Source organism: Taudactylus pleione, unplaced genomic scaffold (genome assembly GCF_031769625.1).
Source record: "Taudactylus pleione unplaced genomic scaffold, aTauple2 ptg000828l, whole genome shotgun sequence".
Classification (NCBI taxonomy): domain Eukaryota; kingdom Metazoa; phylum Chordata; class Amphibia; order Anura; family Myobatrachidae; genus Taudactylus; species Taudactylus pleione.
Window position 1 is genome coordinate 3,243,153 of NW_028285230.1, and position 27,017 is coordinate 3,270,169.

The following is a 27,017-nucleotide window of genomic DNA, read 5'->3' on the forward strand; positions in this document are numbered from 1 at the left end:
ATTACGGTGACAAATCTTTAAAACCTGAGACTGTCCTCAAAAAAAAGGAACCTGCTGGCAACTACTGTATGTTGTTACCACAGCAACACTAATTTATCTCTAGTAGGTTAGTTATGTTTTTGCCCAATTGTGGCCACTGCCAATGTAGTTAAGTCCTATCAGGAATGTAAACTACAGGGCGATCCTACACTCGCCGTCCTCACTATGCTCTATGTAATATTAACTTTTATTTATAGATACTATTAGTATTGGTAGAACTGTGCTAAAATGTATTGTCCCGCCCTGCAATGTAAATATTCAGCGCGCGTGTAACACTTGGCAACCAGGACCTGAAGCCTCAGTGGAGGCGGAACTGAGGACACAAATTGCTACCTTCTGCGTATGTACAGCCGCTTCACTCTGTCTCTAGCATCCACAGCTAGGAAGTAAGAAGAAGACAGTTGACACTTCAGGTCAGGACATGTTTCTGCTGCATAAACTGGCCATAGACTCATTACAGCTCATTATCTTAAGTCAGTGGTGTTAAACTCGTGGCCATCCAGCTGTAGTGGAACTACATATCCCAGCATGCACTGCCACAGTTTTGCTATTAGGGCATGCTAAAATTGTGGCAGGGCATGCTGGGATATGTAGTCCGACAGTTGCTGGATGGCCTCGAGTTTGACTGACATCCCTGATCTAAGTGCAGTAACCCATGTGCTGGTGGTTTATTGTTTCCATCCATGCCTTGTGCTCCTTATTTTGTATTGCATGCTCATTACCTGTTGTTTCAGCTTAGGATGACATGCAGTGTCTGTAGCATGGTGACCGCATTGTACAGTGCCATCAGACATGTTGGTACTGGGCTTAACTTTGTGACCACAAATGAATGACGCATGGGAGATCTATAATGGCTTTTTCTGGACACATAGCTTATACTGTTGTAAATATATAATTCTGGGTTGACTTCTACATTATAATGCAATAGAAAAAAACAATTGCATGGTATCATCCTTACACTTCTTGCTATGTTAAAGCGAATATTGCAGAAATAGAGGTACATGGTACGCATGCATCTATGTGTTTGTATGTATATATATATACATATATGTATGTATATATATATATATACACACACACACATATATGTATATATGTAATTTATAGTCACAAAATGTTAGCCTGCAATAACATAAGTTTCGTTGTCAGCGGCGCCCATACACGGTGCGATAAACCAACTGATCCGACGGATTGGTGCGATATTGCGCCGTGTATGGGCATGATATCAGATAGTGCGTGCACCCGTGGGGTCGTACATCGCACCTCCAGATTTTACAGCATGTTCACTTGATCTGGGGTTGCGATGTGCGATCCCATGCAGTGCTATGTGCTGGGGGAGGGGGGTGATGGTATATCAGGCGGTCGGCCACCAAATTGCACCATGTGTGGGGACCGCCCGATATGTCGGCCGTCGGATCCCCTGTTGTGTTGCAAGGTGCAAATGGCACCGTGTATGGCCGGCTGAGTTTTATGGTGCTCAATGACCTATTACCTCTGTGACTGCTATTTTGTTAATGACAGGCTGTTCATCTGCCAGTTCCTGATCTGACAAGAGTTCTTACATACTAAGGGGGGGGGAGGGGTAGCTACATCTGACATGCTGGTTATTAAAAAAACAAAACAACCTAAAATAATCTCTGGAGCTTGTGAAAAAAAGGCTCACAACATAAACAATAATAAAAACTGTATATATTCTAATAATAAATATATATACTACTTAAAAAAATACAGGGAACACTTAAACAACACAATGTAACTCCAAGTCATTCACACTTCTGTGAAATCAAACTGTCCACTTAGGAAGCAACATTGATTGACAATCAATTTCACATGCTGTTGTGCAAATGGAATAGACAACAGGTGGAAATTATAGGCAATTAGCAAGACACCCCCAATAAAGGAGTGGTTCTGCAGGTGGTGACCACAGACCACTTCTCAGTTCCTATGCTTTTTGGCTGATGTTTTGGTCACTCTTGAATGCTGGCGGTGCTTTCACTCTAGTGGTAGCATGAGACGGAGTCTACAACCCACACAAGTGGCTCAGGTAGTGAAACTCATCCAGGATGGCACATCAATGGGAGCTGTGGCAAGAAGGTTTGCTGTGTCTGTCAGCGTAGTGTCCAGAGCATGGAGGCGCTGCCAAGAGACAGACCAGTACATCAGGAGATGTGGAGGAGGCCGCAGGAGGGCAACAACCCAGCAGCAGGACCGCTACCTCCACCTTTGTGCAAGGAGGAACAGGAGGAGCACTGCCAGAGCCCTGCAAAATGACCTCCAGCAGGTCACAAATGTGCATGTGTCTGCTCAAACAGTCAGAAACAGACTCCATGAGGGTGGTATGAGGGCCTGACGTCCACAGGTGGGGGTTGTGCTTACAGCCCAACACCGTGCAGGATGTTTGGCATTTGCCAGAGAACACCAAGATTGGCAAATTCGTCACTGGTGCCCTGTGCTCTTCACAGATGAAAGCAGGCTCACACTGAGCACCTGTGACAGACGTGACAGAGTCTGGAGATGTCAAGGAGAACGTTCTGCTGCCTGCAACATCCTCCAGCATGACCGGTTTGGCAGTGGGTCAGTAATGGTGTGGGGTGGCATTTCTTTGGGGGGCCGCACAGCCCTCCATGTGCTCGCTAGAGGTAGCCTGACTGCCATTAGGTACCGAGATGAGATCCTCAGAACCCTTGTGAGACCATATGCTGGTGCGGTTGGCCCTGGGTTCCTCCTAATGCAAGACAATGCTAGACCTCATGTGGCTCGAGTGTGTGGGCAGTTCTTGCAAGACGAAGGCATTGATGCCCGCCCGTTCCCCAGACCTGAATCCAATTGAGCACATCTGGGACGTCATGTCTCGCTCCATCCACCAACGCCACGTTGCACCACAGACTGTCCAGGAGTTGGCAGATGCTTTAGTCCAGGTCTGGGAGGAGATCCCTCAGGAGTCCATCCGCCACCTCATCAGGAGCATGCCCAGGCGTTGTAGGGAGGTCATACAGGCACGTGGAGGCCACACACACTACTGAGCCTCAGTTTGACTTGTTTTAAGGACATTACATCAAAGTTGGAGCAGCCTGTAGTGTGTTTTTCCACTTTCATTTTGAGTGTGGCTCCAAAACCAAACCTCCATGGGTTAATAAATTTGATTTCCAATCATAATTTTTGTGTGATTTTGGTGTCAGCACACTCAACTATGTAAAGAACAAAGTATTTAATAAGAATATTTCATTAATTCAGATCTAGGATGTGTTACCATCTAAACACATTGAAAGTATAGCAATAAATAATGAAAAGTAAGTTGCAATAGTAAAAAATCAATCTGTAAATTGTATCGCATCAATACCAACAATAGAATCGGAATCGGTATGTTTTACTGCTGGACGCCTGTCCGGCGGTTGGAATCCCGACAGCGTTTGCCCGACATTGGTGAAAATCCTGATCATCCCTAAGGTAAGTATTCACTAACCTAATTCCCTCCCCTAACCCTCCCCCCAGTGCCTAACCCTAATCCCCCCTCTAAGTGCCTAAACCTAACTCCCCCTTCCCCGCCGCCTAAACCTAAGTTCCTTGGGGGGGTGCCTAACCCTAAGTCCCCCCAGGGGGTCCCTAACCCTCCCTAGCCTAACTAACCTCACGGGGGGGTGCCTAACCCTAAGTCCCCCCTGGGAGCCCTTGGAGCACGCGGCCGGCATCTATTCTCCCTTTCTGCAGCGCTTGGGGGCTGCCCGGCGTGTCCGTAAGCGCCGGGCACGCCCCCAAGTATGACGAAAAGGGGACGCGTCTTATAGACACGCCCCCTTTTCATGACCACGCCCCCTTTTAGGGCGCGCGTGCATAAGGTTGTCCTTTCTAGCTCCGGCGCCCTGCCTGCCGCCGGAGCTACAGTGAACACTATCAGTGGTAACGCTAGCGATATGGTGCACATCGCCTCTTGTGTACAGGCAACCAGGGAATCTGTCGTTCCAATTCGGTCTCTGAAAACATCTCCTCTTGTCACTCCAGCCAGTGATCTGACAGATGGTTATTCTAGTGTGTACAGGAGTAATGATAAGTCATATATATAATAATATTTGGTTTGGTTGTTGGTAAGATTGCACAGTGTGTACGCGCAATATCACTTTTTCTGGGCTCAAGGGAAATCGTCGGGAAAATCGGAAACAACTTAGAAAGCTGCCTCTGCTGGAGAGATTGTCGGCCCCCCCATTGCAGCAATAGAAAGATCACCAACCAGGGCCGGCTCTAGGGGTGTTTGACCAGTGCGGTCGAACAGGGGCGCCGCCCATAGAGGGCGCACCCTTCCCCAACATTCCGATTTCAGCGGGACAGTATTGTCCCGCTGTTCCACCCGTGGGCCGAAGTGGCACGCGAGTGGTGAAATCGGGAAGTTGGGGACCCCCACCGCTGCGGCGGTGCAGGACCCCCGGAGTGTGAATGGATGCAGCGCGCATGAACGCGGCATCCATTTACAGACGGGAGAGGGCTGGGGGAAGCCCAGCCAGTGACGTTACTTGGAGGCGTGCCATGCGGGCACGCCTCCAAATAATGTCACATAGGGGGCGTGGTCTATGGAAATGAAGCCACGCCCCAAATTTCGGTCGTGCGCGGTGTACCGGGCCGGCACAGGGTGCTCAGACCCCTGGAGCCGGCCCTGTCACCAACAGTCACTTGAACATCATGATGTGGTAAACCATTATCACACCATGCTTCACAGGGCGTACTCCACCAAAAAAAATAAAATGATTACTAATTGTTTTGTTATTAGCATCTATATATTTGTTAGAACAGGTAAGGAATATGTTCATCTGGGACTTTAGGTTGATCATTTGGAGCACCAGGGCTGAAATATACTAATGTCCTCATACTGCCTCCGGGATAACCCTCCTCAGTACAGTGTTTAGCAGTTCTTTTCTCAGTAATTATATGAGGACGTGCTCGGTGAACTATATATATATATAGATAGATATATTTCATACACATTATATATATCTATATCTATCTATCTATGTGTATGACAATATTATCAAACCACAGTTATTATTTGCTATGTGTTTTCTTTCTTGTATTAGAGGTACCATATTATTTTCTTTTGAAAATGAATCTACCTGACGGGTTTGTGGCAGTGGGGAGCACTGATAACACTGGGCCTCTGCGTTAGAGTGTAATGTCACGCACCCCTCATTCGGTCATTCTGCTGCTTCAGCCGGCCGTTAGTTACTATGCTGGATGTTTGACATGGAATTACTTATGTTAAATGAAGCTATGGATTATCTTCTAGAAGGTGCTAGTTAAATGTTAAGTAGAATCTGATTGGTTGCTATGGGCAACATCACTTTTAAAACTCACTTCTAAAAACAGGTTGCAGGTTGCATCAGGGGGCGGAGCTAAGCTGCATGTCCAGCACCCAGGGAAAAAAACAATTGCCAGGCTCTCTGCCATCAGTGACGGAGTACCATCATATCTCCGTAAATCGATGGCAAACCATCCGTCGATAATCGATGACCATCCCTACGCAGAGCTCAGCAGATGATCTATGCAAAGCAACAGGGTAGCTATCTTTTCAAACCTTTACCATACACTGTTCTGAATGTGATGATATATCAGCCACATCGCTCAGTGTGTACGGGTGATTGCGTGCTCACGTGCGTCGTTTGTCGCATCTTCTGATCTATTGTGCATGCACAGCAGATCATAAGATCCGGCGGCCGACACCATGGTTCTGGATGTGGCGAAGGAACGATATATATCGGGCAGTCGTGCACCAGATAGCTCAGTGTGTACAGACCGCTGTCGCCGTCGCTGGGTACATACATCATCTAGTGTGTACCCAGCATAGATCTAAGGGTCTCATTCAGACCCGCTCGCGAGTGCAGGACGCTCGCAAGCGGGTCGATGGTACCCAAAATCGCTCCAGGGCTTGCGGTAGCGAGACCCTACTGCAGGGTCACGTCGCAAGCCCATCAAGACCATCGCGACCATCATCATGGACGCTCGCACATAAGCTGTGGGTGGTAACCCACAGCTATGCGAGCGTCCAAGAGGCCGCTCCAAGTTTAGGAAGGAGGGCCCTGATTCAGAGCGAGCGCTCTGGTCAGAGCGTCCGGCTCTGAATCAGGCCCTAATTTCCTAGAAATACTCTATGGAAGCCCAATGTTACAACTGCGGTTGTCTGTTGTAGGACAGCCTGGGAAAATCCTCAATGTGACCAGGGGGAGGAAGAATCGCACTATAATCCCGGTGGTGTTTCCTTTTCCTGTCTCCACTAACAAGCAGCATCCGTTATGTCTGCCATGGAGTATTTCATTGGAATGACATGAATGTTAATAAATGGTTAATTCGTTTCCTATCAGCGCGGTTATGCAGATCCTTCCTAGTTATATGTCAGCACTGGTTCCTTGCATGAGATTCCCATCATGACCATTGCAGCAAGCGATATTACTGGCCATGGACAGAGACTACTTTGCTGGCACCCCCCAATGAATCAAGGTTCTTACAATGATCCTGGGCAGTATCTTGCTCTATATATTGGGAGCAGAGGCTTATGTATGACTATATAAGTCTTTTGTTCCATCTTCTAATCCTATGATGGTAGAAGGGTAAGAATAATTCCTGACAAACCATACATTGTTACTTTATCTATAAAATCAGGGTCTAGGTGTGACGTGACGCTTCATATGAACACTGTAGGACAAATGCAGATGGTGTGATGTATTGGAGATACTTGGACTAACAACATCTTCCACTGGTTTCAGGGTGGTCACCATGGCGGCAGTGGACAGCTTTCACCTTTTATACCGTGAGGTGGCCAGGTCTTGTCACAACAACGTGGAGCTACTCGCTGTGGTGGGGGCTCTGTACACAGCTAAGAAAGGCCTCAGCATCCTGTATGAATGCTACAGTGTGATTCGGCTGCACATTACCCCACATCTGCTCAGAAGAAGTAACCTAGTCACCCGGTATGGAGAGTGGGCAGTTGTGACCGGTGAGTGGCGGAATAGATGTAACGTTATGGTCGATATCTGATGGTTTCCAGTACACACACACACAACAGTGTTTTTCTAATGATGAAATTACATTTAATCATACTTGATCACCCCCGCAGCCGCCACCACCGCAGCCGCCAACTTACCAACCAAAAGTGGGCAGTCTGCGGTAGGGGTTGGAGCAATGACCTGATTTGTGCTTTATCGCGTTATTGTAGACCTGCCCCCCTCTTTACAATGCATGTGATCTCAGCACAGTATAGGGGGTTGATGAGGTGATCGCACCGCCATGCCCCCTCACTGCCCACCTAGGCTGTTGCCATGCCCCCCCCTGCTGTGCCAACCTGGCTGCTCCCTCCTGGATGGGTCATCCAGAAAGTCGGAGAGTATGCATTTAATGCTATCTTACGGCCCATCCACGTGTGTGTTGCACAAAAGGGTCTTCATAGAAGAGATCTTTCTGAATTATGACCACTACTTAAAAACAAATCTGTCTCTGAGTGATTATGTTGAACAATCATAGTTATACAGTCTTCTTGATTTTCAATGACAATACAATCATAATGTGAAGTTAGGTTGTCATGTATGTGTCTTGGCGGGCCTGGCTGCAGATGTACAGTAAGATGTGCAGAGAGAGATGTGGGAGGGACGTGTCTTAGCTCATATCTCACATTGCAGTGTAACAGTAAAGCTGTGACAGTCCAGTATTTGTGGGGCTACATACAAAAACAGCCAGTATTTACCCTGCATGCAGAAATTATAAATGCATTTGCATCCCTTGTATTGCTGCATGGTTTGTTCCAGGTATAAAGTTACTTGCATATTGCTTTGCTCCCAACTCCAAATCGGCCCCAATATTTGCTTTTGTTCACCTAAATTATGCACAATTGCCAACATTTTGGAAAGTTTATTATTTATATACACGTAGGTTTGGACCGATGTGAATGATTAAATATTCTCTATGAGATGGTGGTGAATAAACGCTATATAAATAAACTCTAAATACAGACTTTAGTGCTTTCTGTTAAGGCACACTTTCATGGGCTTAGTTAATGATCAAGCCAGTGTAAAGATTCCTAACTGAACTGACACAACATCCATAAGGAAGGCAACCTACCCATTCAGTAGTAACCAGTTACTCATATAGTAAATATTTAGCAAGATATGTCTACGATGTCACGGGTTCTTGGTGCATTGATAAGGCTGCATTCACGAATACTTGTTCAGCTACAAAATGGCTGCCTCCACGGAATACAAGCCTGAGGTACTCTTTCAATATGACAATATTGTGATAACTACTGATATGTTTTCAAGGAGCCTGTAGCAAGATAGTTTCAAGTAGAGTTTTGACACAGTCATAAATATACACTCTGGCACTTTATTAAGTCGTCACAGCAGCACAGTAGTATTTTAGCAGTAACAAGGCAATCTTACAGCGTCAGTTTAGCAGTATTGCAATGTAACAGAATAATCACATAGTAGTATCGGCATAGCAGTATCACAGCATACCATATAGCGGCTCACAGGCAGTGCCGTAGCAGGGTTTTCCTGTGCCCTGTGTCGGCCATGTCCCCTGAGCAGGTGATGTCATGATGTTGGGATTTACAGTAAAGGATGCTCCGGGGAGCTGTAACAGCTGCAGTGGGCATGTCTGGAGTGTCCTCAGGGCGCTCTGGGTTGCACTGCGGCAGTGATTACGGATGCAGTTCAAGGCACCCTGCTAGCCAGATACAGGGGCCATTGGTGAGTGGCGGTGCCGTCGGCAAGGCCCTGCGCGGCAACACTGCTTTCGCACCCCTTGTTGCGGCCCTGCTCACAGGTATAGGTCTTTCCTCCATTACTGAACCCACGTGACTCAATTACCGGGACTTTAATTAACCAGGTGCAGCAGTCTGTCACTCTCCCAGAGCTCAATTAGATCATTTTATTTATTTATCATTTTGCCTTAGGTGCTACAGACCACATTGGCAGAGCCTATGCAGAAGAGCTGGCAAGTTGTGGTGTGAATATCGTCATGATCTGCAGCGATCGAGAGCAGCTACGCAGCCTGTCAGAGGCCATAGCGGGGACCTATGGAGTTAATACCAGCTTTATATACGCAGATTTCCGTTTGGGGCGTGGCATATATCCTGCCATTAAGGAGGCTTTGAGAGATGTGGATGTGGGCATTTTAGTTAACAATGCTGGAGTGTTCTGTGAGAATCCACAGTGTTTCAGTGAGGATCCTGAGGACAAAGTGTGGGAGATCATCAATATCAACATTGCCGCAGCTGTAATGATGGTCCATATAGTAATTCCTGGGATGGTACAGAGGAAGAGAGGAGCCATTGTCAATGTGACGCCTGGCCTTGACGGAAGATATAACTCGCAAATTGCTGCCTCTAAGGTATCCTCAAATTACAAGTATGGTTAAAAAAGAGTGGACAGTTGTGTAACTTGAAGTGATGGTATACAATTCTACGTTATTTGTCTTTTCATTGGATCTCTGCTGTTTTGTGTGTTTGACCAATATTCATGACAATGCAAAATACCAACTCACAGAAAACCAGCAATATCACTGTGGCAGGAGGTGGGAATGCAGCCCACTAGGAGCCATTCTAGGACATTCGTTCCTCAGTCATACCTAGTTTCTACATTCTAAGACATTTTTTCCTCAGTAAAACCTAGTTTCTACTTTCTAAGACATTTTTTCCTGAGTAATACCTAGGTTTCTACATTCTAGGGCATTCTTTCCTCAGCAACACCTAGGTTTCTACGTTCTAGGGCGTTCTTTCCTCAGTAATACCTAGTTTCTACATTATATAGGGCATTCTTTCCTCAGCAATACCTAGTTTCTATATTCTAGGACATTCTTTCCTCAGTAAAACCTAGTTTCTACATTCTAAGTCATTCTTTCCTCAGTAATGCCTAGGTTTCTACATTCTAGGAAATGCTTTTCTCAGTAATACATCGTTTCTGCACTCTAGGACATTCTTTCCTCAGTAATACCTAGGTTTCTACTTTCTAGGGCATTCTTTCCTCAGCAATACCTAGGTTTCTACATTCTAGGGCATCCTTTCCTCAGTAATACCTAGTTTCTATATTACATAGGGCATTCTTTCCTCAGCAATACCTAGTTTCTATATTCTAGGACATTCTTTTTTCAGTAAAACCTAGTTTCTACATTCTAAGTCATTCTTTCCTCAGTAATGCCTAGGTTTCTACATTCTAGGACATTCTTTCCTCAGTAATACATCGTCTCTGCATTCTAAGACATTCTTTCCTCAGTAATACCTAGTTTCTGTATTCTAGGAAATGCTTTTCTCAGTAATACATAATTTCTGCACTCTAGGACATTCTTTCCTCAGTAATACCTAGGTTTCTACATTCTAGGGCATTCTTTCCTCAGCAATACCTATGTTTCTACATTCTAGGGCATTCTTTCCTCAGCAACATCTAGTTTCTACATTCTAGGACATTCTTTCCTTAGTGATACCTAGGTTTCTACATTCTAGGGCATTCTTTCCTCAGCAATACCTAGGTTTCTACATTCTAGGACATTCTTTCCTCAGTAATACATCGTATCTGCATTCTAAGACATTCTTTCCTCAGTAATATCTAGTTTCTGTATTCTAGGAAATGCTTTCCTCAGTAATATATCATTTCTGCATTCTAGTACATTCTTTCCTAAGTAATACCTAGTTTCTACATTCTAGGACATTCTTTCCTAAGTAATACCTAGTTTCTACATTCTAGGACATTCTATCCTCAGTAATACTTAGTTTTAACATTCTAGGGCATTCTTTCCTCAGCAATACCCAGTTTTTACATTCTAGGACATTCTTTCCTCAGTAATATCTAGTCTCTGTATTCTAGGAAATGCTTTCCTCACTAATACCTAGTTTCTACATTCTAGGACATTCTTTTCTCAGTAATACCTAGTTTCTATATTCTATGGCATTCTTTCCTCAGTACAGGTTGAGTCTCCCATATCCAAATATTCAGAAATACGGAATATTCAGAAATACGGCATTATTTTAGCATGACTGAGATAGTGAAATCTTTACTTTTTGATGGTTCAATGTACACAAACTTTGTTTAAGGCACAAAATTATTACAAATATTGTATGCAATTACCTGCAGGCTGTGTGTATAAGGTGTATATGAAACATAAATTAATTTAATATATGTATACATGCTTTGTTTGAGTTACAAAATTATTGAAAATATTGTATAAAATGACCTGCAAGCTGTGTGTACAAGGTGTATATAAAACATAAAAGCATTCTGTGTTTAGATTTGGGTCCCATTCCCAAAATATCTCATTATGGTATGCATATATTCCAAATTACGGAATCTTCCAGTAACCAAAATACCCCTGGTCCCAAGCATTTTGGATATGGGAGACTCTGCAATACTTAGTTTTAACATTCTAGGGCATTCTTTCCTCAGCAATACCTAGTTTTTACATTCTAGCACATTCTTTCTTGAGTAATACCTAGTATCTAGTTTCTAGGACATTCTTTCCTCAGTAATAACTAGTGTCTACATTTTAGGACATTCTTTCCTCAGTAATACCTAGTTTCTACATTCTAGAACATTCTTTCCTTAGTAAAAGCTAGTTTCTATATTCTAGGACATTCTTTCCTCAGTAATACCTAGTTTTTACATTCTAGGACATTCTTTCCTCAGTAATAACTAATTTCAAAATTCTAGAGCATTCTTTCCTCAGTAATACCTAGTTTCTATATTCTAGGACATTCTTACCTCAGTAATAACTAGTGTCTACATTTTAGGACATTCTTTCCTCAGTAATACCTAGTTTCTATATTCTAGGACATTCTTTCCTCAGTAATACCAAGTTTTTACATTCTAGGGCAGGGCCGGCCAATATGTCGTTCACGATCTACCGGTAGCTCGCGGAGCTCCTGCCGGTAGATCGCAACCAACTTGCTGCAGGAACTGGGGATGCTGGTCTCTGAAGTGATCAGAGACTAAAGAAGCCTCTGATCACTTCAGAGGTCAACGTTCCCAGTGATGCAGTGCGTCTCCTGTGATGAGAAGAGCCTACGCGCCTGGATCCAGTCAGCAGCAGGCAGTGTCTACGCGGGAGAGCTGAGCAGCGTGAAGAGAGGTAAGTACTGCTCAGGGGAGGGGACATGAGTACTAGGGCCATTACTGGGGGCACAGCATTAGGGGTATTACTGGGGGCACAACATTAAGGGCATTACTGGGGGCACAGCATTAGGGGCATTACTGGGGGCACAGCATTAGGGGCATTACTGGGGGCACTGTGTAAAGGGCACTACTGGGGCACTGTATAAGGGGTACGACTGGGGGTACTCCTAAAGGGCATTGCATAAGGGGCACTACTGGGGGCACTGCATAAGGAGCTCTAATACAGGGGCATTGCATAAGGGGCTCTAATACAGAGAGCTTTGCATAATGGGCACAACTACAGGGATAACTGCATAGTGGTTACAACTACAGGCAGGGCCAGATTAACAATGGGGCGGATGGAGCTACAGCTCCAGGCCTCCACATAAAAATAGGCCCATTGTCATGACAACATGATGTTGACTGGCCATCTGCTCTCCACATTCTCAGCCATAGATCATAAGTAGTAAAATTGTATTCTATTTACCTCACAAAATGAAGTATTTTTTTTCTTTTACATATTTAGGGAGACATTGGGGCTGAGAGTATAAGGGTGTACACAGTCACATGGCACTGGCCACACCCATAAAGTACTGGTCACACCTCCTCTGCTTCTCATAATAGGCCCTTGTTCATTTTCAGCTCCAGGCCCATGTGGCCCTCAATCCGGCCCTGACTACAGGGGCACTGCATAAGGGGCACAACTACAGGAGGAACTGCATAACTGGCACAGCTACAAGGGGCATTGCATAATGGGCACTACTACTGGAGGCATCGAAGGAGGGGCATTACTTCTGGGGGCATTGAATAAGGGGCACTACTACAGTGGGCTTTGCCTAAGGGGCACTACTACAGTGGTCTTTGTATAAGGGGCACTACTGTGGGCATTGTGTATAAGGGGCACTACTATGTGGTGTAATGTGAATAAGATTGTGCTGCTGTGTGGAGTAATTTGAATTGGGGATACTATGTGGGATTTCGGCAGGACAGATATCCCTTGCTGTGAGGTCACGCCCCCCTTTTTTGCATAACACGCCTCCTTTTTTTGGGCCTAGTAGATCACGAAAGGTTTTTAGTTTTAAAAGTAGATCACCGAGTATAAAAGTCTGGCCACCCCTGTTCTAGGGCATTCTTTCCTCAGTAATACCTATATTTTAGTGAATTTAAAGGCTGAATTATCATGAATGTTGGTTGGGCCTATAATATGGCTGCCTCAGTTGTGTGCACTTAAAGTACTTGATGTTGTGTCTACTGTAAACTCTGTGTTCTCTATGCTGCAATCTGCTTTATTCAGGCTTATCTAGACACCTTCAGCAGACACCTGAAGTCTGAGGTTGCGCCCGATGGAATATTTGTGCAGTCATTAACCCCTCTGTCTGTGGGGAATAAACATACATATTCTGGGATGTTACGATGTCTGCCAGCATTGGTCCCCTCTCCTGAAGTTTATGCTCGACATGCTGTTCGGACACTGGGGTATTGCAACAAGACCACTGGCTATTGGGCTCACTCCTTGCAGGTAATGATGTATACATAATATACTATAACTTTTGTGTGTGTGCTTTTTGTTTTGTATGCAAAAAAATAAATCACCACCTTCCACTGCGGATATTTTTGAACAATGAAAATACGGGTAGAAGTACTATAATGTACAGGTTATTTGGCTTGCCTACAATCATTGAATAAAACTGCCCATATACGTGCTGATCCAGTCACTCGAATTGAGGGCCTGATTCAGAGCCGCTCGTTCGCTCTGAGCGATGTTCGCACAACTGCGCATGCGTATGGGTCGTAATGCGCATGCGCAAAACAGTCATTGCGGTCGGAAATCGTGCGCTCGTAAAACAGCGAGGGGCTGCTAATTTCATTGACAGAATGTACTGTTTGTGGGTGGCAACAGGGGAAGGTGCTTGAAAACGGGGGAGTGGAGATCCGAACGCAGGCGTGCCTAACGGTCAAAAGGGCGTTTAATGGGAGTGCATAATTAGTAAAGAAGCGTCATCGACCACGTCACTTGTTTGTCTTTTAGCCTGAACTGCTCGCAGTGATAGCGGGAAGAAAATCCTACCACAAGCACTGCGAGCAGTTCAGATGCCTTTCGATGTTCCCGATTAATCTAATAAATACCGGAGATGACGTGTGATGCGAACGGCAAAGGGGCGTCTTTACAAAATAGCGAGCGCATTTTCGGACGCTCGCTCAGACATAGAGGCGTCAACACACCGCAAAGAGCGAGCGTTCAATTTAACTATCCGGCCCCTTTTTTAGAACGAGCGTCTGCAAATAGCGTCCGGCTCTGAATCAGGCCCTGAGTGCCAGGGGAACAGACCTCGACGCTCACAGTGATCCAATTGGATAGATTAAATAGGACGAATTAGCGCTAGCAGCCATTGGCCACCCACTGGCAGATTTCAGCCACTGACTGAGTCGATTATGCAGAGTTCCTGACCAGCATCTCAGTTATCTTACAGTATTAATCAGGATTGCTGGACATTTTGAACCATACAAGCAACGATTTAGAGACCGTTTGATTTAAAGTTCCTGTACGGCTGCCTATGGCATTGTCTGATTACTGTGCTTGCTTTGAGAATCTATTTTGCAGCCTCTGTGTTGTCCTATTACCTCCCCTCCTGCGTTACACAACGCATCATCTATCACATCCTTTATAGAAACAATAATTGATTGGCATTGCCGAGCATATGAGAAGGATAGTGACCGTCAGTCATCTGACGTCCGAAATGATGCAGAACGTGACACGGTTGAGGCAGATTGGGCCATCGTAGAGGCTGTCAGCGTCCCAGAGCAACCACAGTCAGCGGGAGGAGGGTGCAGCCAGTTACGTAGTATTGTGACTTCCTTACCGTATTGCATTAGCACACAGGTCTGCTTGGCGGTAATGCACTTCATAATAGCCACTTGTATGGCAGCGAAGTTTGTGATATATTCTAGGAGGTGACGTATAGACTATTTCTAAATTGAAACTGCAGGTTAATAACTATTTTTAAGTTATTAGAAGACATGTATCACTTTATTTATTGTTTTATGCAACATATTACTATGCAGAGTATGCAAAGACCGATGCATTTGCAGTGTACTTAGCAATAATGACAACTGTGCATAGACACAATATGGAAATGTCATTATTTACAGTGGTGTGATATATACTGTACAGAAGTGTCCACATACATCTATCCTCCACAAGCTACAAGTCGCGTTACACGTAACGCATGAGGGCCATGCGAATCTGCAGCGATGAACTTACTTTCGTGCAATTTTTTCCCTTAAAATGTGTCTTATTTGCAAAGTGATGCTAATAAGACGCACAAGCAGCTAATGCTGAGTAAAATGATATGCGGCATGCCTATGTTCTGTGTGTGACTGCGAGTGTATCTGCATGCGAAATGCTATGTTATAGTGTCACAGCCGCTGATACTGCGACGTAGCATTTCGCATGCAGATACAGCCGCAGTCACACACAGAACATAGGCACGCCACATATCATTTTACTCAGCATTAGCTGCCTGTGTCTTATCCGCATCACTTTGCGAATAAGATGCGTTTTAAGGAAAAAAAGTTGCATAAAGAGATGCTCGGCGCTACCGAATGGCGCGAGTAGAAGCGCTGTTTAACACGCAAGGACGCTAGATGTCTGTGTATCATTAGCTGCTGCATGTAGCAGCGTGGCGTCATTCATTGCATCATCCCATCCGCCTTGCAGCACAGGGGATGGAACGATGCAATGAACGACCATGGTGAACAACAGATCAGGCATACGCACTCTACGATCCGTACGATGTATTGTTCCTATCCGCGGCAGAGCGATATATTGTATGCTGGATCGTATAGTGGGTTTCATTCAAACCCGCTCGCAAGTGGGTCGATGGTTGTGCATTGCGCACGCGCGGCGTACGCAATGCACGTGCGCAAGCCCCGTAGCGAGTGAGAAACTCACTTGCTCCGGGGCTCGCTACAAACGGGGCGGCTGTCGATGTTGATCGATAGCTCGCCCCGTTTTGTAGGCGGGGGGGGGGGTGGCTGGACAAACGACGGTTTGTGGGCAGCCCTACTGACATCACCAGTGATGTCCACCCTACCACAAGGGTCTGGTCGCAAGACCAATGGTCGCGACCATCACCTGGCCGCTCGCAAAAGCTGTGGGCGCTCACACACTTTAAAAAAAAAAAGCGGCCGTCCTCATTCAGAGCGAGCTCTCGCTTTTTGCGAGCTGCTCTGAATGAGGACCAGTGTGTACCCAGCTTTACTAGTTTAGTTATCAGCTTGGTACCCCAAATGAGACGACCTCTCAGTGTACCAGCATGCATCCAGTTATTATTCAGAGCTATTGACAGTTGTTAAAGGGTCACCCCCCCAAACCACGCACCCCCCTCCCCACACACTCACAGTCTTACGGAGTACCTGGGCATCTGTGAATTATGGTTGCTGTCTTCTCTTGCTCACACACAGCTCGTTGCATGCCGATGGATCCCCTGCTGGCTGTGCGGGTCAGTAGGAGGATTCTTTCAACACTGAAGACTGGAGACGGCTTTATCACTGGCCAAGACTGTGTCTCCTTTGACAAAACGCATATGACCGAGGCCTGCCATCCGAGCTAACGGCTTAGACCCATCCAGTGCAGGTTTATGCAATTGATGCTGTTAGAACAGAAGTGGACGTCACATTGGTATTACTCCTTGTTCAGTTACGGAGCCAACATTCCTTCCACACTACTAGAATGCTAATGGTGTCATTTGCATAGAGTGTGACTAGCAGCCGAGGGAGGAGACCGTGTCTAGTAAAGTAATAAAGCAACTATCAATTAGTCCAAGCTGAATTCATGGTCAATGTTAGTGCTGTGAGTGTAATGGTGGATTTTATTACAAACAAGTCACTGGGACATGAAATGTGTAATTAGAAAGTTGAAAAAGCTGTTGTTTATGTTATTTATTGTCTTCTAGTATTCGTTGCCTTTATAGTTCCCAGTGTTAGTGAAGTTCTTGTGCTGGTGTTCTTATTGTATAATAGTGATTGGCAAGCGTGTGACATCATTATTCCTGATGCATCTCACCTCATTGCATACACATTTGTGTTTACCTACGTGGGTCAGTCCATATAGGCTTTTGCATCACTAACTGCCCATGTACAAACGAAAAATATGTTGCCCTCTGGTGCACAAAAAAATATTTGTATAATTCAGTAACTCATTCCCGCCTAGTCTTCTGTATGCGACAGTGTGTACTTTGCTTTTATGTACTGACTGATGTTTGATTAATTAAACAAGTTTTTTGAAAAGGGAATGTGGTGTTTTTATTAAACAATGGGAGATATGTCTTTGAGCAATAAGTATCCATGTCCTGCAGATTTACACATTCATATTGGGACACGTGGTGTAATAACTTTACAGCAGTGGTGGTTTTAGTATATGCGCTAGTCCAGAGGTCACAATACAATTTATATGTATTGTATATCTGTTTAATAAACATAAAGTTTGCGGCGAAACTAGTATCTAATATAAAACTCAACCTTAAAGATGTGTCCTCATACTTGCCTGGCATGAGTGAGGCGCCAAGTTCTGTGCAACTCTGCTAGTGTTGGGCATCTTTTTTTTGCTGAAAATGTGTCTAAGTGGCAATGGGATGCGACTAGGACGCACCAAGAGACTGCTGCGTGTAACCAGCATAGTGCCTCAACATGGACTATGCTGGGGCAGAGTTGCATGGACTATGCTGGGGCAGAGTTGCATGGACTATGCTGGGGCAGAGTTGCATGGACTATGCTGGGGCAGAGTTGCATGGACTATGCTGGGGCAGAGTTGCATGGACTATGCTGGGGCAGAGTTGCATGGACTATGCTGGGGCAGAGTTGCATGGACTATGCTGGGGCAGAGTTGCATGGACTATGCTGGGGCAGAGTTGCATGGACTATGCTGGGGCAGAGTTGCATGGACTATGCTGGGGCAGAGTTGCATGGACTATGCTGGGGCAGAGTTGCATGGGCTATGCTGGGGCAGAGTTGCACGTGCTATGCTGGGGCAGAGTTGCACGTGCTATGCTGGGGCAGAGTTGCACGTGCTATGCTGGGGTAGAGTTGCACGTGCTATGCTGGGGTAGAGTTGCAGGGACTATGCTGGGGTAGAGTTGCAAGGACTATGCTGGGGTAGAGTTGCAGGGACTATGCTGGGGTAGACTTGCATGGACTATGCTGGGGCAGAGTTGCATGGACTATGCTGGGGCAGAGTTGCATGGACTATGCTGGGGCAGAGTTGCATGGACTATGCTTGGGGCAGAGTTGCACGTGCTATGCTGGGGCAGAGTTGCACGTGCTATGCTGGGGCAGAGTTGCACGTGCTATGCTGGGGTAGAGTTGCACGTGCTATGCTGGGGTAGAGTTGCAGGGACTATGCTGGGGTAGAGTTGCAAGGACTATGCTGGGGTAGAGTTGCAAGGACTATGCTGGGGTAGAGTTGCAGGGACTATGCTGGGGTAGAGTTGCAGGGACTATGCTGGGGTAGAATTGCATGGACTATGCTGGGGCAGAGTTGCATGGACTATGCTGGGGCAGAGTTGCATGGACTATGCTGGGGCAGAGTTGCATGGACTATGCTGGGGCAGAGTTGCATGGACTATGCTGGGGCAGAGTTGCATGGACTATGCTGGGGCAGAGTTGCATGGACTATGCTGGGGCAGAGTTGCATGGACTATGCTTGGGGCAGAGTTGCATGGACTATGCTGGGGTAGAGTTGCATGGACTATGCTGGGGTAGAATTGCATGGACTATGCTGGGGCAAAGTTGCATGGACTTTGGGTAGAGTTGCATGGACTATGCTGGGGCAGAGTTGCATGCACTATGCTGGGGCAGAGTTGCATGGACTATGCTGGGGCAGAGTTGCACGTGCTATGCTGGGGTAGAGTTGCATGTGCTATGCTGGGGTAGAGTTGCAGGGACTATGCTGGGGTAGAGTTGCATGGACTGTGCTGGGGTAAAGTTGCATGGACTGTGCTGGGGTAGAGTTGGACCGTGCTGGGGTACAGTTGCATGTGCAATGCTGGGTTAGAATTGCATGGACTATGCTGGGGCAGAGTTGCATGGACTATGCTGGTGCAGAGTTGCATGGACTATGCTGGTGCAGAGTTGCATGGACTATGCTGGAGCAGAGTTGCATGGACTATGCTTGGGGCAGAGTTGCATGGACTATGCTTGGGGCAGAGTTGCATGGACTATGCTGGGGTAGAGTTGCATGGACTATGCTGGGGTAGAGTTGCATGGACTATGCTGGGGCAAAGTTGCATGGACTTTGTTTGGGTAGAGTTGCATGGACTATGCTGGGGTAGAGTTGCATGGACTGTGCTGGGGTAAAGTTGCATGGACTGTGCTGGGGTAGAGTTGGACCGTGCTGGGGTACAGTTGCATGGGCCACGCTGGGGTAGAGTTGCATGGGCCACGCTGGGGTAGAGTTGCATGGGCCACGCTGGGGTAGAGTTGCCTGGGCCACGCTGGGGTAGAGTTGCCGGGGCCACGCTGGGGTAGAGTTGCCGGGGCCACGCTGGGGTAGAGTTGCCGGGGCCACGCTGGGGTAGAGTTGCCGGGGCCACGCTGGGGTAGAGTTGCCGGGGCCACGCTGGGGTAGAGTTGCCGGGGCCACGCTGGGGTAGAGTTGCCGGGGCCACGCTGGGGTAGAGTTGCCGGGGCCACGCTGGGGTAGAGTTGCCGGGGCCACGCTGGGGTAGAGTTGCCGGGGCCACGCTGGGGTAGAGTTGCCGGGGCCACGCTGGGGTAGAGTTGCCGGGGCCACGCTGGGGTAGAGTTGCCGGGGCCACGCTGGGGTAGAGTTGCCGGGGCCACGCTGGGGTAGAGTTGCCGGGGCCACGCTGGGGTAGAGTTGCCGGGGCCACGCTGGGGTAGAGTTGCCGGGGCCACGCTGGGGTAGAGTTGCCGGGGCCACGCTGGGGTAGAGTTGCCGGGGCCACGCTGGGGTAGAGTTGCCGGGGCCACGCTGGGGTAGAGTTGCCGGGGCCACGCTGGGGTAGAGTTGCCGGGGCCACGCTGGGGTAGAGTTGCCGGGGCCACGCTGGGGTAGAGTTGCCGGGGCCACGCTGGGGTAGAGTTGCCGGGGCCACGCTGGGGTAGAGTTGCCGGGGCCACGCTGGGGTAGAGTTGCCGGGGCCACGCTGGGGTAGAGTTGCCGGGGCCACGCTGGGGTAGAGTTGCCGGGGCCACGCTGGGGTAGAGTTGCCGGGGCCACGCTGGGGTAGAGTTACAATGTGCAATGCTTTACAGCACCTCTATGAGATACAAGAAGTGGGGATTGCCATTCTGAAGCAAGTAAACTTTGTGGCTGATGCCAGGTAGGAGTTCTTGGTTATCCAATTCAATAACCCAAAGACAGAGTATAAGCTTTTTGATCGTGAGTGCCCAGTTTTGTCTGAATTATGGTCTGGAGTTATGGAAGAGTCTAGTGGCTGGAAAGAAAGGCTGACAAAGGTTCACTTGAATCAAGATTAGACAGAGGCCGCCGGGTTCGGTAAACAGTTGAGCAGATATGTGCAAAAAGGCGCAAGCAGAGATGAAGCCTAGAAAGAAATAGTGTTGGTAAACGTGTTGATGATACCTGAAGGCTTTTATAGCAGCCAAATCATTAACAGGACCACAGTATTCTGACAAAGAGGAAGTTACAGTCCAGGAGCTTATGACTACTGCATCCTTAGGATTTGATGGCAGCCACCAAGGAAGAAGGGGAGTCATGGCTTAGATTTGTCTGCAGTTCAAACTTTAAGCAGCGTCATTATCCCCAGAGTGAATTACAGTGGGACATGCCATCTCCCTGCTGATTGGCCATGCTTTGGCCTGTCCCACACACTACATGATTCAGTGTTTATTGACAGGGAAGGAAAGATACCTGCATAGTATAAGGTAGTAAATCTTGTTACCGTGGACTTGGGCACTTGTGGCCACTTTAGGCCTCAGAATCAATCAAGTGTGCAAAAGACCAAGCTAAATAGGAGATTGCTCAGTCAGTGGGAGCAAGTGTTTAGCTATTTTCGCCCAACCAGCCAACTGGTCTGTCTGTGCTCAGATTATTGCATTAACCCTGGTTTCCCGGAATCTCCACCTGGGGTAAAATAGGCAAATAAATATACCTTTCTTTAACATAAAGAGACACACTAAGATAGCAATAATGTGACAGTGCCAGGGAGTTCACCACCCTGCACATTGCACTGTATCCCACACCAGTGATTTTATCTCTTTGATGCGCAATCCCAGCTGCTGAGCTGGTCTCTTCCCTCCTCTACCCATGTGGTTGGGACTGAGGGTCCGATTCAGACCCATTCGCTAAGCTGAGTTCGCAGCCGTTCGTAGGCAAATCCTGCGATTGCTAGCAAAGCATTAGCACGCCCACTATGTTTTGCCGTGCAATTGCGGTATGTAACTAGACGCCCACCAGCCTGACACAAGATGCCCACTTGCCCTTCGTAACATACGTCATCTCCAGGAATTGTATTAAACCATCGGACCCATACACAGCACTTGTGGTTGACCATACCGTACCGCAAGCACTGAGAACTCTGTTGTCTTTATTTCAGCCCTATGACGTGTATGCTGACGATGCGTCTTAATTATGCACGCCCCTGAAACGGCAGCACCACACCCCCATTACTGTCTACCTCTACTCCTAGCCTACCCTTAACCCTCCCCGGGGAGTGCCTAACCCTAAATCCCCCCCAGGGTGCCCTAAACTAACCCCCCCCCCCCCCGAGGCTAAGGGGAAGGGCGCCCGTACTTAACCTCGTGCGGGCCTGCCCTAGCCAGCATTCTGTCACATACAGTGCCTTGCAAAAGTATTCACCCCCTTTGCATTTTTCATGTTTTGTTGCCTCACAACCTGGAATTAAAATGGATTGTTTGAAGGTGAGCATCATTTCATTCAGAGAACATCAACTGGTAAGTGGAATACAGCGCTCATGAGGACCATATACTAATTAATGGTAATCAGATGAAGTGCAATAGATATTAAAACTTAAAATATTTAATAATGAATGTATATAAAATAGGTCATACATAAAATATAATCCAATCCATAGTAATGCTACCCCTGCATGTAATAGGCATACAAATGGAAAAATATCAGAGATGTAATTCTCTGGGACTCCTTGGGTGACAGTGGCAAGATATTATGTAATCCAATTGGATAAGTCTCTAACCAACTCACGATGATAGGGATCCAAAGTGTACTAGAGCAGCATCACGCTCATGGAATGTCCCTTGGAGTGGTGAAACACAGCAGTCCAAAATGTGGATTAAAGGCGGTTGAAGAAGTCCGTCTGTCCCTTGGTGATTCCCCAAACAAGAAATTGTATGGTCCACGGAGTCTGTTCCAGGTTGTGGTACCATGTTCTTTCCATTTGATGGTGCTCCGGAGGATCATCAAAGATTTGGATATTTTTTTATAACCCAACCCAGAATTGTACTTCTCAACAACTTTGTCCCTGACTTGTTTGGAGCTCCTTGGTCTTCATGGTGCGATGCCTCTTGCTTAGTGGTGCTGCAACTTCTGGGGCCTTTCAGAAAAGGTGAGTTTATACTGACAGATCATGTGACACTTAGATTTCACACAGGTGGACTTCATTTCACTAATTATGTGACTTCTGAAGGTAATTGGTTGCACCAGAACTTTTGAGGGGCTTCATAGCAAAGGGGGTGATTACATATGCACATGCCAATTTTCAGAATTTTATTTATAAAGATTCTTTTTTTATATATATTTTTCTCATTTCACGTCACCAAATTAGACTATTTTGTGCAGATCCATCACATAAAATTCAGATAAAAAAATAAATAAATTACAGGTTGTAATGTAACAAAAAAGGTAAATAGCCAAGGAGGGTGAATACTTTTGCAAGGCACTGTAATTACATCCCGTTACAAATGACATAACATATTGTTATTATCATGTTTATTATCATTTTTATTCATATGGCGCAATAGGTTCAGTAGCACTGTACATAGTAGATGGATTAAACAGCAAAATCACATAGTACAGTTATAAACAAGTTCACATCTTTACAAATATACAAAATGACATAATGATAGTGTGTATACTACATAGAGACCACATAAGGAGAGGGGGCCCTACTTCCAAGAGCTCATATTCTAGAGGGGCTAAGGGTGGACATATACAGGGTACTGTACCATTTAGCTACATTGATTGTATTGTGATACATGTTTTACTTATGGAATTTATCTAATATTGTTTGTTATACTTTTAACATAGTTAAAAAAAGTAAAACTGCTACATTTTATTCCATTGGTCCCAATGTATTAATGGTGCCACCAGCAAATCTTTTAATCCTTCACAGGGGCGCCGAGAGGGCGGGGGGAGCGGGTACAGATTACCCGGGCGTGGGCCTGGAACATATATAAATATTTTTATTAGCCATTACTACCTAACTAAAACCATCGGGGGTGGCAGCGGGCGGCCTACTACAGCATGTGGTGCGTGCAGACAAGTGAGTCGGAATAAGAATGTCGTGACTGCCTGTGAAGGGAAGAGCCAAGCGCGCCACTGACTGGCTGCTAGGTCAACACTGAATATATGTAAGTGGATTTTGCCACTCTGATCCTGTAGCAAGTTGTACATCTATCAATGCTATATAAATATAATGCATCACCATTAGTGTATATTAGATATATTATAACTATATATCTAATATATACTATTGGTGATGGTTGCAATATATATATACAGTCAGGTCCATAAATATTGGGACATTGACAGAATTTTCATATTTTGGCCTCCATTCACCACCACAATGGCTTTGAAATGAAACAAACAAGATGTGATTTAACTGCAGACTTTCAGATTTAATTTGAGGGTAATTACATCCAAATCAGGTGAACGGTGTAGGAATTGCAACGGTTTCTATATGTGCCTCCCACTTTTTAAGGGGCCAAAAGTAATGAGACAAACTAAACAATCCTAAATCTAACTTTCACTTTTTAATACTTTGTTGCAAATCCTTTGCAGGCAATTACAGCCTGAAGTCTGGAACGCATAGACATCACCAGACGCTGGGTTTCATCCCTGGTGATGCTCTGCCAGGCCTCTATTGCAAATGTCTTCAGTTCCTGCTTGTTCTTGGGGCATTTTCCCTTCAGTTTTGTCTTCACCAAGTGAAATGCATGCTCAATCGGATTCAGTTCAGGGGATTGACTTGGCCATTGCATAACATTCCACTTTTTAGCCTTAAAAAACTCTTTGTTTGCCTTTGCAGTATGCTTCGGGTCATTGTCCATCTGCACTGTGAAGCGCCGTCCAATGAGTTCTGAAGTATTTGACTGAATATGAGCATATAATATTGCCCGAAACACTTCAGAATTCATTCTGCTGCTTTTGTCAGCAGTCACATCATCAATAAATACAAGAGAACCAGTTCCATTGGCAGCCATACATGCCCACGCCATGACACTACCACCACCATGCTTCACTGATGAGGTGGTATGTTTTGGATCATGAGCAGTTCCTTTCCTTCTCTTCTCATCAATCTGGTACAAGTTGATCTTTGTCTCATCTGTCCATAGGATGTTGTTCCAGAACTGTAATGGCTTTTTTAGATGTTGTTTGGCAAACTCTAATCAGGTCTTCCTGTTTTTGTGGCTCACCAATGGTTTGCATCTTGTGGTGAACCCTCTATATTCACTCTTGTGAAGTCTTCTCTTGATTGTTGACTTTGACACATATACATCTACCTCCTGGAGAGTGTTCTTGATTTGGCCAACTGTTGTGAAGGGGTTTTTCTTCACCAGGGAAATAATTCTTTTGTCATACACCACAGTTGTTTTCCGTGGTCTTCCGGGTCTTTTGGTGTTGCTGAGCTCTCCAGTGCGTTCTTTCTTTTTAAGAATGTTCCAAACAGTTGATTTGGCCACACCTAATGTTTTTGCTATCTCTCTGATGGGTTTGTTTTGATTTTTCAGCCTAATGATGGCTTGCTTCACTGATAGTGACAGCTCTTTGGATCTCATATTGAGAGTTGATAGCAACTGATTCCAAATGCAAATGTCACACCTAGAATCAACTCCAGACCTTTTACCTGCTTAATTGATAATGAAATAACGAGGGAATAGCCCACACCTGTCCATGAAATAGCTTTTGAGTTGATAGTCCCATTACTTTTGGTCCCTTAAAAAGTGGGAGGCACATATAGAAACCGTTGTAATTCCTACACCGTTCACCTGATTTGGATGTAATTACCCTCAAATTAAATCTGAAAGTCTGCAGTTAAAGCACATCTTGTTTGTTTCATTTCAAAGCCATTGTGGTGGTGAATGGAGGCCAAAATATGAAAATTCTGTCAATGTCCCAATATTTATGGACCTGACTGTATATAAGTGTGTGTGTGTGTTTATAAACGTGTGTTATATATTTTATATTTGTTCTATATATATGTGTGTGTATAAGTGTGTGTATATATATATATATATATATATATATATATGACAGACATATATACAGACATATATATTTATATGCAGACATATATATTTATACACACATATATGTTGCACGTAAACACACATCTATATATATATATATATATATATATATATATATATATAAAATGTGTGGGTTTAAGTGCAATATATATTTAGTGTGTATAAATATATGTTTGTATAGAAATATATATGTCTGAATAGAAATATATATGTATGTTATATGCAAAATAACTGCGGCACTCGGAGACTGATATGCAAAAAAAGATATTAAAAGTTGTCACAAATGTATTCCAATGTTTCGGGCTCTTGGGCTCCTTTGTCAAGGTGTGAACACCTTGACAAAGGAGCCCAAGAGCCCCGAAACGTTGGAATACATTTGTGACAACTTTTAATATCTTTTTTTGCATATCAGTCTACGAGTGCCGCAGTTATTTTGCTTTTATACAAGTTCCTTCTCTGAGGGCACCGGAGCAAGTTGTTTTTCTAACAGAGGAGTGCCGGTCCGTTTAGATTACCTATATATATATATATATATATATATATATACTGCAAGGTCCGGCACTCACTGGTTTCGATAAAGCACTAGTTGTCCTCCACATTTGCAGTGTGCTGCTGAAATATATAAATACAGTGGGATGGCGGCACTCTGGATTAGATTAGTAATGCTGTTCCTGACAACGGCGCAATAAAGCTCTGAAACATTGAAATCTTTTAACGCTGTAATGAGTCTTTGGGCACGATTCAATTAAACGTGAAGTGAATAGCGCCGGGAATGAGCTCCCAAGCTATTCGATTCTGCGAGAAGTTAGGTTGGGGGAGGCTCGTTCTCGCGCCTAAACAACGTTTAAGGCGCAAGAACGAGCCTTCCCCGACCTAACTTCCCGTCGCGAAGCTGTTTTCCCAGGACTTTTGTCAGATTTCTGCTCGCATCCCCTGAGGGATGTGAGAAGAAATCCTAGCTGGGCTTAGCAGCGCATATGAATCGAATAGCTCCGGGAACTGATTCCCGGCGCTATTCCCTTTGCATTGAATAGAATCGTGCCCTTTATTTCTAATCTGGAGTGCCGCCATCCTACTGTATTTATATACATAAATACAAAATAATGGGGTCCTGGGGCATCCACTCTGCAACCAATGACAGCTGAGATGCACTGCAGACGGGTGTTGTAGGTATTACCGCCGGCAAATCCCGACAGCGGCAGCCCAGCAAGGGTGAAAATCCCAATCGTCCCTAAGGTAAGTATCGCTAACCTAATTCCCCCCACTAACCCTAACCCTCCCTTAGGGGTGCCTAACCCTAACCTCCCCCCCAAGTGTCTAACCCTAATTCCCCCTTCCCCGCCGCCTAAACCTGTCCCCCTGTGGGGATGCCTAACC

The 27,017-nt window shown here is 45.6% G+C and overlaps 2 protein-coding genes across 2 annotated transcripts in view; one reads left to right on the plus strand and one right to left on the minus strand.

Annotated features, from left to right (window-relative positions):
* The window catches only part of LOC148474608 (5-hydroxytryptamine receptor 3A-like), a 62,584-nt gene extending 62,142 nt beyond the window's left edge, over nucleotides 1–442 (minus strand). The window contains exon 1 of the mRNA XM_088458388.1: nucleotides 373–442. The gene's annotated coding sequence lies outside the window, so the exon portion shown is untranslated. The remainder of the gene's footprint in view (nucleotides 1–372) is intronic.
* On the plus strand, nucleotides 315–17,438 carry HSDL1 (hydroxysteroid dehydrogenase like 1). The gene is made up of 5 exons (XM_088458390.1): nucleotides 315–452; nucleotides 6,786–7,015; nucleotides 8,966–9,402; nucleotides 13,447–13,671; nucleotides 16,617–17,438. The coding sequence occupies exons 2-5, from the start codon at nucleotides 6,796–6,798 to the stop codon at nucleotides 16,680–16,682; spliced, it is 948 nt and encodes a 315-aa protein (XP_088314516.1). The 5' UTR covers nucleotides 315–452; nucleotides 6,786–6,795; the 3' UTR covers nucleotides 16,683–17,438.
* The last annotated feature ends 9,579 nt before the right edge of the window (nucleotides 17,439–27,017 follow it).

Excerpts from the sequence above, each read along its gene's own strand:
- HSDL1 (XM_088458390.1), top strand. The coding sequence starts at position 6,796 with ATGGCGGCAGTGGACAGCTTTCACCTTTTATACCGTGAGGTGGCCAGG. Across the intron at positions 7,016-8,965 it reads AGAGTGGGCAGTTGTGACCG|GTGCTACAGACCACATTGGC; the intron begins GTGAGTGGCGGA and ends ATTTTGCCTTAG. Across the intron at positions 9,403-13,446 it reads CGCAAATTGCTGCCTCTAAG|GCTTATCTAGACACCTTCAG; the intron begins GTATCCTCAAAT and ends TGCTTTATTCAG.